This window comes from Heloderma suspectum, chromosome 6, assembly GCF_057233095.1.
Source record: "Heloderma suspectum isolate Gila_16-S chromosome 6, 16-S_ref, whole genome shotgun sequence".
Taxonomy (NCBI): Eukaryota; Metazoa; Chordata; class Lepidosauria; order Squamata; family Helodermatidae; genus Heloderma; species Heloderma suspectum.
In genome coordinates this window covers 57392147-57403261 of record NC_139463.1, presented here as the reverse complement: position 1 = coordinate 57403261, position 11115 = coordinate 57392147, and the positions used below count along the sequence as shown (strand labels likewise).

The following is an 11115-nucleotide window of genomic DNA, read 5'->3' as shown; positions in this document are numbered from 1 at the left end:
TCTGGTCACCACACCTAAAAGATACTGTAGAGCTGGAAAAAGCACAGAAAAAGGCAGCTAAACTGATCAAGGGCTTCCCTATGAGGGAAGGTTACAACAGCTGGGCTTGGTTAGCTTGGAAAAAAGGAGGGTAAGGGGAGGCATGACAGAGGTGTACACAATTATGCCTGGTGTGGAGAATGTGGATAGGGAGATGTTTTTCTCCCTCTCTCAAAAGCTAGAACCCAACGGGGTCATCCTATGAAGCTGATTGGTGGGAGATTCAGGGCGGATAAAAGGAAGAACTTCTTCACACAGCGGGCAGTTTAAACTATAGAATTCACTACCACAAGACGTAGTGATGGCCACCACTTTGGATGGCTTTAAAAAGGGGTTGGACAAATTCCTGGAGGAAAAGGCTATCAATGGCTGCTAATCTTGATGGCTATGTGCTTCCTCCAGGACCAGAGGCAGTGAGCCTACAGACACCAGTTGCTGGGGAACATGGGCGGGAGGGTGCTGTTGCACTCACGCCCTGCTTGTGGGTTCCTGGTCGACAGCTGGTTGGCCGCTGTGTGAACAGAATGCTGGACTAGGTGGACCCTTGGTCTGATCCAGCAGGGCTCTTCTTATGTTCTTATGCAAGGACATAACAAGGAAAGTTATGAAATATAAACTTTTATTTATCCACATGAAGTTTTGTCTCTTAGATAAATAGAGAGATAAAATTACTTTTTTGATTCTTTACAGGGTGATTTTTGTTATTCATGTATATAGTTGCGGGTAGCTTGTTCATTTCTCACAATTAATTTGAGTACAAAACCAAAGCAAAGGTATGAAAAAAATATGATTTATTATCATCACTTATATATATACACCACTCATCACAGTTTATACTGGCCTCATAGATTTGTACAATAACAATGACAGAGCTTTCTTGCTTCCACCCCTCTCAGCCCCAGGATATTTTCATCCCTTCATGCAAAGAGAGAAAACCAACTTTTCCAACCTCAGTTCCTTGTCTGGGATGCTTAGATGTAGCAGCACTCACGTGTGTGGGGAGCCAAGGACCTTTGGCTCCATGTTCTTCCTTGTGGAGAGCCACTCAGGGCTGCAGAGAGGAGAGTTCCCAGGCTTGCTCCAGGGTGACTCCGCCCCCCCGGACAGCCCCTTGATCTCCCCTGATCTAGCAGAGCAATAAAAGGTTCCAGGGCAAGTTTGGCCTTTCTGTAATCCCCATTATTCCTACTACTGCAGGATGGCTTCAGGCCTGTCCCAGAACACACACACACCCCATATCCACCCCACCCCACCCTGCTGCCTAGGGCTCAGAACCACTTGAATAAACTTGGATGCTAGACGCCAGAGACAAAAGACTGAGCAATAAAGGAATTTGTTCCTTGTCTAGCAAAGGCAGCGGCACCCATAGAAGATTGAGACAGATCATGGTTTTCAAGACAGCTGGAAGCAGTTTGCAGACTAATCTGTTCCATGGTGTGCATCTAATATTTGTTTTGCCCTACTGTTGCCTCTGGTCAATCAGGATTTTGACACAATTAAAAAACCTGACAAACCTGCAGGACATCTCACAGAATATTGGAATTCTGGAATCACATTGAGGGGTGGGGATACAGGAACTGAAGCAGCAAAATCTCTTAGCTGTGTTGCCAAAGCTCAGGTTCAGGGCATACAGAGCGCCCTGAAGTGGAGAGGGATGCTCAGTGGGCAGAGGGATGCAGTTTCCCGCTTGCTGGGAATGGTGAAAGCCGCAGGGCGACAGAGGAGTTCCCGCTTTCCTGGTGAACTGCTAGCACAGTGACCTCAAATCGGTCCTCAACTCTGCTAAGTATTCCGAGGCGTCCTCGTGGGCAGTGGACTGGGAGGGCTCAGACCAGGTCCTTCCTCGGTCGCTTGCTGCAGGCACGGCTGACGCAGGGTCACGGGGCAGGTGAGGATTGGAGTCGATCCCGGTGTACAGAGTCCGGAAGGGCCTGCTCCCCAGCCGTAGCCGACTGCAGGGCGGGGTAGGGGGCAGCCAGCTGGGGAGACAGCCTGTCACAAGGCGACACACATGCAATAGTGCTTCAGCTTGCAAGGCAGGATGCCGCGGTTGATTTGGTGGAATTCCACCAGCTGAATCAGGTCGGCAAAGCGGGTCTGGCCGTCGTCCATGGTGTAGTAGAGGCGGCCCTCTTCCTCGCTCTGAAACCCACAAAGGGCAGTGAGCCACTGGCAAGAAGGCAGGGGAGACGAGCACACAGCAAGGCTGACGCTGGGCCTGGGCTCTGACTTAGGAACACATCCAGTCGCACTCCTATTACAGACCGGGGCCTCTGACCTTGGGCTCCAGGGCTACACCCCCATCCTCTTTGCCCCCCAAGGACTGTTAGAGGCCCAGGTTCCCCAGCTGGTTCGAGCCCTGGCACCTTTTGTTCTAGAAATTAAGCACTGGAAAAGGCGCAGGTCTTTAGAGCAGACTTCCCCGACCTGGTGCCCTCCAGATGTTCTGGACAACTATTCCCATCAGTCACAGCCAACTGCTGGGGTGAGAGAACTGGAGTTGCACTCAAAAGTACCTGGAGGGCACCATGTTGGGGAAGGCCGCTCTAGAGCATCCCTGAGGGGCTGAAAGCTCCAGCTCTCCCCCTGCTGACCTCTGCTGGCAGGAAGGGCTACTACAGAGCTTTCTGGTCTTTCACCAGGTGGTTCATTTTTTCCTTTTGTAATAATGGATTGGGAATTAAGGCTCTTGGGACGCCACGTTCTGGTCTGGAACCCCACTGCCTCAAATCCAGACATCTGTGGATTGGCTATGGTGAGGAGGCTGCACATATTTAGCACTACCCCATAACTTCTTCCCACGTTCGGGGGGGGGGGGGGGGCTCAAGTTACATAATAATAATGGGTTTAAGTTACAGGAAGCCAGATTCCGGCTGAACATCAGGAAAAACTTCCTGACTGTTACAGCAATACGACAATGGAACCAATTCCCTAGGGAGGTGGTGGGCTCTCCCACACTGGAGGCATTCAAGATGAAGCTGGACAGCCATCTGTCAGGGATGCTCTGGCTTGGATTCCTGCATTGGGCAGGGGGTTGGACTCAATGGCCTTGTAGGCCCCTTCCAACCCTACTATTCTATGATACCTTCCTTCATTTCCATCATTAAATACCTCCTGTATTTAGGGTGCAATCCTATGCATGTTGAGACAGAAAAAAGTTCCAGCATTCCCCAGCCAGCCATGATGGCTGGAGAATGCTAGCAATTGTAGGATATTTCTGTCTCCAAACATGCATAGGGTTGCACCTTTAATTTCCTTCTGACCTGACTGTTTACAATTCTTACTCCCCACCCCACCCATATGCACACGCACAATGGACATCCCTATAATACTCCATGCACTGGATGAGGTGGGCTATAATCCACGACAGTTTACACCAGAATAAATCTGTTAGTCTTTATAGTGCCACAAGACTCTTCCTAGATGGAGGCCTATGGGTGGGGCACAGGAGAAGCAAGAGGATGTTTTCCGAGTGTGGAATGTTTAATATGGGTTATAAAAGCTGGGGTCAGTCTTCAGGCCCCTTCCCCAGGATCTCTATAAGATAAATCTCCAAGCGGGGAACAGGATGCATCTTGTCTCTATTGCACATGCATGTAAATATGTGCACAGGGTAACGCAATGCACAAATGGCCATTTTACATGCCAGGCAGGCCTAGCGTGAACATAGCACCAGACAATCATGGGTTTCTAGTATAGATTTACTTTATGTTATTATATTTATGTTTTGCTTCTCCTCCAGGATCCCATGCATTTTACCCTCACAACGATCCTGCAAGGTGGGTTAGGCAGCGAGGTAGTGACCAGCCCAGACCATCCAGTGAGAAATGGGAGGGGAGGGAATGGGTGGCTGGACATACAGCTCAGTGGCAGAGCACATGCTTGTGACGGACAAGGCTCCAGACTCAATCCTGGCATCTCCAGCCAAAGCCACCTTCAGGAGCGAAGTTCCTGCGCCTGAGGATGTGGAGAACCGCTGCCAGTCAGAGCAGGCTGCACTGGGTTTGATGGATCCAAAGCATCTGGCTCAGCGTGAGGGAGCTTTGCGTGTTCCTTTGAGCACTTACCGGAAGTATAAGATAGTGTTTCACCTTCTGCAAGTGACAGAGCGACAAGACAAAGCCTTTGGGGTTCCGCTGGCTCTCCCGCACCAGAAATACCCTGCAGTTGACAAGACACGACGGGAAAGGGGTCACAGACACGCCACGCCACCTCCTACACCCACAGGAGGCAGCAGAGTGCCATCCCAGCACGGCGCATGAGCTCTGTGCTGGGACGTCTGAGAAGCTTCTCTCAGTTTGTTTTTGACCAGAATTTACCCAATCCACACCTCTCGGACCCGAATGCCATCCGTAGCTGAAGCCCCCTACATTTCTGAAGCTGTAATGCGATTTGCAGGGCATGCAAATTGCATCGCAACAAAAATGTGAAAATGTGCATGGAAATGTGGACTTTTGAAAAATGCACACAAACACACTTCAAGCAATGGGAGGGAAAGTATGCATTTCAAAAATGCACACAACGGATGCACACATTTGGGGAAACGCACAAATTTCCGTGTGAAAACAAAACAAAACTCCTAATTGGATGCAAATCAGAACGAGCTTCAAGGTGAAATTTGGAGAGCCTCAAAAGGCTCGGGTTTTGCTGATTCACACATCCCTACTATGTGCACCGCAATGAATATGAACTTGAGCACACTCCAGGAGAGAGCGCAGGACAGGAAGGCCTGGCATGCTATGGTCCATGGGGTCAAGAAGAGTCGGACATGACTTAACGACTGAACAACAACAGCTATGTGCACCCCTCAGCCTCACTCCAGTAACACCTTCAGTGCGAAGTATCTCTCCCTAGGCTAATAGCCATGACTCTCCCCACCACTCAGGTCCAGCCCCTCCCCAACTCATTTTACTGCAGTGACTGCAAATTATGGGCCTTGGTATAATTAATTTAAACTCCTAATTTCTTGGTGGCAGAATTTTGGACATTTCTGCTATTTTCTTGCCATTTCTATGAAGGTCCATCCGTTGTAGCCCTGTGGGTTTAGGAAGGGTTTTGGTTCCCAGGAATCTCTGAGACCACAGCTACAGGCAAGGTGGATGGCACTGCGCTCATTAACCTTACACACCGGTTGGATTTTGTCCCCACTCAGGGTCGGACCGAGCAGCTTACTCCAACTGAGGAAGGGTCTTCACCCCAGGTTGGATGGGCTAGGGATCCTGTGAGGGCACTACAGCTTCCCCCTCTTTTTTCCCTTGGCTCACATGCATGAGTCATCTGGAGCCATTGCTCTGAACGGATCTCTTGCTGGGCAAGCGATGGACTAGACAGCATGGGTTGATGGGGGGCAGCGATGGGTGAGATGGTGGATGAGCGAGTGGTTCTGCCCCTGGTCCCGGAAGGGATTAGACAGATGACCTTCTAGTCTCTATGGTTCCAATCCTATGCATGGCCACCTAGGAGTAAGCCTCAATAAACAAAATCAGACTTATTCAGAGCTCAAAGTGGTGGTGGTGGTGGGGAGGAAGTTGGATGGCTTCAATTTAACCTGTGGTGCATTCGCCACTATGTGGCCCATAGTTCCCACTATGTAACTAGGGATACATAGTTGACCAGGTCAACTATTTGCTGGTAGGCTTGTAGTAGTATGTTCACACTTTGAAATAATTACAGTAAAAAAGAATGGAGTGTACTTTTTATTAGGGAATGTTAGATTCAGGCAAGCGAAGAAGCACGCATCCTTCCCAGGAAAGAGTTTAGTGGGCAAATAAAAGTCACAGCCACTGCCGCTTGATATCAGGCATGAGCTTTCGTCAAGGGTTTCCAGACATTCTCGCTGTGTAATTGTGTGGAGGGGCAAGAAGTATAGTCAGCAGGACCACGTCCCTTGCCAAATCATTGGTTTGCTACCTTCTGGCTTAAAAATGCATAACAGACAGCCAACCAAGGTGAAGAGAATCAGACTGGATGCTGAAAACAGGGCCTGCTTCCATCTTCTAGCCTTGCCCGGCCAGATGTGGAGCTGGGAGAGGCGGCTGGCAGGCTGCGTGGAGGCAGGCACATGGACTGACAGCTTCCTCTTCCTCCAAGGCCTAAGCCTAGCAGACCCTCTGGAGGACTTGCTGAGGGAAGGGGAAGCTGTCTTTGCACATCCTGCCTCTCCCAAGTTCACGAGCAGTTCTAGTCCAGGAAGGTCAGGTGACGTTCCGCAATCCTGGCAAAACCCTGCCTTCCGTAGCATCCTGGGACAGGTTTACATCCACTGAAAACAGCCGAGGTGATTTTAGATCCATCTGAAGAGACCTGGGATAGCATTCCCTCTCCACCCCACCCCAAGCACTGGGCTCGCTTCTGAGGCCGTGTGAGGACTGGGCCCCACCAGTGTTGTGAATTGGAAAGTGATTGTGAGCAACATACCCATCCACCAGTCCCTGCTGGATGATAAGGCGCTGGGTGTCTTCTCTAGAAATGTGTCCATGGAACCATGGCTGGGTTCTGTGGATGTCTGGGAGGGAAAAAAATTAGAGGAGCTTTCTTTCAGAAATTAAGCCTGATTCAGGTGTTTAGAATGCACTGCTGCGATAGAAACTAATCACTGCTCCAAGGAGGAACGCTGGAGGAACGCCTGGAAGACCCATCCCCTCATAGTAGCAATATGGGGCTGGCCACGATTATTTGGCAGTGGCAGAAAGGCAGGAAAGGCAGCTTGCACATCCTCAGAGGCACTCTGTCGCCCCTATTACTACTTCACCTGTGCCAGTCTTAGGCCTTGGCAGTGGAATCCGGCTCCATGGCTAAGCTGTAGCTCAAATTAATTAAACTTCCCAATCTGTATATGGCTCAGAGGCACTCTCATCCCGCCTGCTTCTTCACGTGTGCCAAGGCTATGCAATGGAATTCAGAGAGGGTGCCGGGGTCAAATGCCCTGGCTTCAGAGGAGCCCCACAGCACCAGGCCCTTTTATAGGAAATAAAAGGGCAGTTTGTCAAGGAACAACCACTGGGCAGCCTAGCCTCACCCATCCCTGACTTGCTACCATCAACAGTCCCTGGATGCTATGCTGTATTTTCGAATCCAGTTACACATGGTGACATATTACAGCAGCGATCTGCGACAGGCACTCACCGGCACTGAGCGGAAAGCTCTGGAATGGGGTGGGCAGGCTGTATCGGTGAGTTGTCTTCTTCTGAAGCATGGAAAGAAAAACATTGCAGGTTGTTCCTGGTATTTTAAGCTTGCCATGTTAGTTACAATTTCCCTCCTCCATACAGGACTACCATGGAATTTAGAAATACATTTATTTGCAGCAAATTCCACAGGGGTAGCTATGGCAACCTGCTGTAGGACAACCAGCAACCTTAAACACTGAGGCTGCAGTCCTAAGCCTGCTTAAATAGGGAGTAAGTCCCACTAAACATAGTGGGGACTTGCTTCAAGGTAAATATGCCTGGGATTGGGCTGTAAGAGATGTCCTGTGGCATGCACTTTTGTGGGCCAGAGCTGGTTTCATCAGATGCCTCAGACAAAACAGGCTCTGGCCCACAAAAGCTTGACATTACAATAAATAGTGTCTACCCAAAGGTTGCCACAACACAACCTCTACCAAAGAATGAATACAATCATAAAACAACAATAAAACCTTTCAATTGCCTTACGATACAAAGAATACAAACATAAGGCCAGCAACCATGCAGTTAAAAAAGAATACTTAGCTGGGCTCATAGAAGACTTACTGCTTTACTAAAGCTTTACTGCTATGAAAGCATAACAACTCCCATTACCCTCAAATCCAAATCCTCATGGGAATAGAGGCTACCTAAGGAGATGGCAGCCAAGATAGGAGCCAAGAATGCTGGAACTACATTTCCCGTCAGTTACTATAAAAGTAAAGATTTGGCCTTACCCGGCCCTAAGCTCTTACCTGGAGTGGTGAACCTATGTCTCAGCTGGACCACTTCAGACTGCGACAGGTGGAGGCTCACAAGACTGAACATGCCTCCCTATAAAAAATGTTCCTTACACACAGAAAGCAAGCATGCCAGGGAGAAAGGCCTTATCCCTAACATGCTAGTTTTCTATGTCCGCGTAAGGTCTGCTTCTCTAAGAAAGCCGACCTTCCCTGCGGACCCTGGAGGTTTGCAAGGGTCAAGAGCTGGTTCCAAGCATCACCAAACCAGCCTAGGAAAAGATGGAGCTTGATGGTGTTTAAACCTTGAGTTGCTGGTACAAGAAGTGTCTCCTGACTAATTCCTGGACCAGCTCCATCGCCCCAGGACAATCCACTGTCTGGCTCTAGACCTCAGCTACATCGTCACTGTCTGGTCAGTGCTCCGGCCATGATGGGTACCTCTGCCAAGTGGCTAGTAGCTACCCAAGACTGGCTCCCCGCAGGGGTGTAGCCTCAAGTGATGAGCGTACGCAGCCGCAACGCGGCCCCTGGTTGCCTGAAGACGCCTAGCACGGCGATTTCTATGCCCCAAGCAACTTCCCTTCTCTCCGGGATCTCTCACTAGGCGCCAAACAGCAGACTCACCCTCCATGCCTGAGCTTCCTCCAGAGCTACTGTCAGCGCCTCGTTGGGGTTCTCGATCACTCGGCCCGTGCAACCTGAGAAGTCCATCGCCACCAGAGTGTTATCGGACATGCTCCGCTATGGGATTTTTAAAAAGGGTTCAGCCACAGATCTCTCCAATAACAAGTGATCTGTCCTTACTGACAACATGCAAATCCAAATTCAGTGTCTTGAAAATATGCTTAGTCAAATCTTGAAAGCCAAGGACCAGATAACGACAGAGTTAGGGAGGCATATTCCAAAGCCAGCTAAAGCCAAATTGACACTGGCAACAGAAGAATGGAAACTCACAATTAGAATGTCTGTTTCCAGTGAAAAAAATCTTCCAGTCCTTCCAACAGATGTTCAGACCAGGACTTTGGTGAGTCTCCAGAGGGAGAGCATTCCAGAGGTGTGGAGGAGCCCTTTCCGTCACATCTTGGTGCTGCGTTGTTACTACTGAGAGCTCTTTGTTGATCTTAAAGACCATAAAGGCCAACAAGGCACACAGCAATGCTCTGGGGCTGCATTTCAGGGTTGCCCTGAGTTGGCACCCCAAATGAGCTTCTGGCAGGAGATGTTCTCATAGCCCTGACAGCCCAAGGCAGAGAGGTTCATCTCACAGGTGAGCCTTCTCAGAACCAAGACAAGCATCTTATTTAAACTGTGGTCTCAGCGGCTTCTGCACCCATCGTCCGAGTCTGGCTTCCAATTTGCAAGATGGACATATATTCCAGCAAGTTGAATGCTGGTTGGATTGTGAAGTCCTGCCCCTCACCATACTTCAAATGGATTCTCAATATTCTTTTTTTTAAAGAGGAGCATTTATATGTTCATTCTATATAAAAAGAAAGAGAACCCCTCCAAACACACCGGGGATTGGGAGGAAGATATATTGGTGACATCGGAGTGTCACAGTGACCCTGTTGCCTACTGAATCCTCCAATAGCCAGAATCAACACTCAGACAAAAGGGCTGCTTTCCAAGGCTTTAATTCCATTCATCCTAATGAAGTGTACAGATGCTAATTGCCTGAGACTCAGAGGAACTACAAAGGAACAGCCATCTAGGGGTTTCTAAGGGTTAGGACGTCAGTTGATCTCCGTTTGGGAAAAACGCAGCAACTCTCTGAACGTAAGGGGTGGGAGGGGAAGATCTCCCCCTCTCCCGTGATGCTTCTGGGTGCAGCTGTTGATGTCGAGCCAATCAGGCTGAGCGCCTAAGCTTGGCTCCTGCAATCTCCCGCTTGTGCCTGTGCCTCGCGTCTAAAAGCTCAAGTTGTCCTTCCCTCTCCATGCCTGGGTCACTGTCGCTCCCGGTGATGTGAGCAGGGCGGGGGGCTCCCCCTCCAGCTGCGCCTCTGAAGTCTGAGAGAGTTCCTCCCCCATGAATTGTATCTCCTCCTCAGAATCAGAGCTGCCTTGGGACTCTATGGGCTCAGATACAGCCCTGACACAGAGATGCTGTCCTGTTCGCACTATTGACAGACGACTTTTCCCATCCAAACTGAACCACATGAGAAAGGGTTTTTTTCAGAGCTCAGCTAGGAGAGGAAAAGTTATGCTTAAGAAGAATAAAGTAGAGCTACATCCAAACTACCCCCACCACTCCATATGTGTTATGCCTGTCTTCACCCACTGATTATGAAAATGTCTGAAACATTATTACAGGGAGCTTACCAGGGCTGCAGCGCCAGTCCAGGCTGGCTCCTTTTGCCGGGCCTGACACTGCTGGTAGTTCCTGTAGAGTTGTATGCCGTACTGTGGAAAGAAGCATCATTGTTAGCGTCTGTGTGGTAGGCAAATCTGTGCACCACGACAGATCTTTTAGGCAGCAACACTGTTATTTGCCACAGCCAAGAATTTTATGGACAGATGCAGTTGTGCAAATTTGGTGTTATTTTTTAAAAAAATAATTAACCCCTTCCCAAATCTGTATTTATTTCTTGGCAGCGGGGGGGGGGGGGCAAGGGGAGACATACCCATGTAGAGAAAATACATGTCCACGGAGTCCGTGGTGCAACACAGCAATCCCCCCCGCCACCCCGCAAAATTGTCCCGGGACAGACTCTACCTGGTGTCGTCCGTCCAATGCCCCTGGTCTGTGGCCGCGAATGGCTGCCCCAGTTTGCAGCCGCCATTTGCGTCCCTGCATTAGCCGTTATAGGCTACGTAAGTATTTACGTAGCCTATCACGGCAAAGAGCAGGGACGCAAATGGCGGCTGCTACGCCATTTGCGTCCCTGCCTTTTGCAGTGATAGGCTATGTAAATATATATGTAGCCTATCACGGCTAATGCAGGGACACAAATGGCGGCTGCAGCCCAGCAGCAGATGGAAGTCCGGCTGCGGACGAGCCCGGCCAGTGGCTCTGCGGACTCATCGCAGAGCGGAGTCAGCCAGGGAGGATTCTGGGGGGAGGGACAGATCGCCTCCCCCCCCACCCCCCCGCGGATGCCCCGGAGGGAATGGGGTAAGTAATTCATATACCCCTAGTGTCAGCCACAGAACCCTTATATGTTGCTA

At 49.9% G+C, this 11115-nt stretch overlaps 1 protein-coding gene across 3 annotated transcripts in view; it reads right to left on the bottom strand.

The window, feature by feature from the left end:
• Nucleotides 1–813: 813 nt before the first annotated feature.
• GRB7 (growth factor receptor bound protein 7) overlaps nucleotides 814–11115 on the bottom strand; it is an 81410-nt gene continuing 71108 nt past the window's right edge. For all 3 annotated transcript variants that reach the window (XM_084804517.1, XM_084804516.1, XM_084804518.1), the window contains exons 10-15: nucleotides 10270–10350; nucleotides 8573–8689; nucleotides 7165–7225; nucleotides 6457–6544; nucleotides 4107–4200; nucleotides 814–2181 (exon numbers count right to left, since the gene is read on the bottom strand). In XM_084804517.1, coding sequence (XP_084660643.1) covers nucleotides 2035–2181; nucleotides 4107–4200; nucleotides 6457–6544; nucleotides 7165–7225; nucleotides 8573–8689; nucleotides 10270–10350 — 588 coding nt within the window. In that variant the 3' untranslated portion in view covers nucleotides 814–2034. The remainder of the gene's footprint in view (nucleotides 2182–4106; nucleotides 4201–6456; nucleotides 6545–7164; nucleotides 7226–8572; nucleotides 8690–10269; nucleotides 10351–11115) is intronic.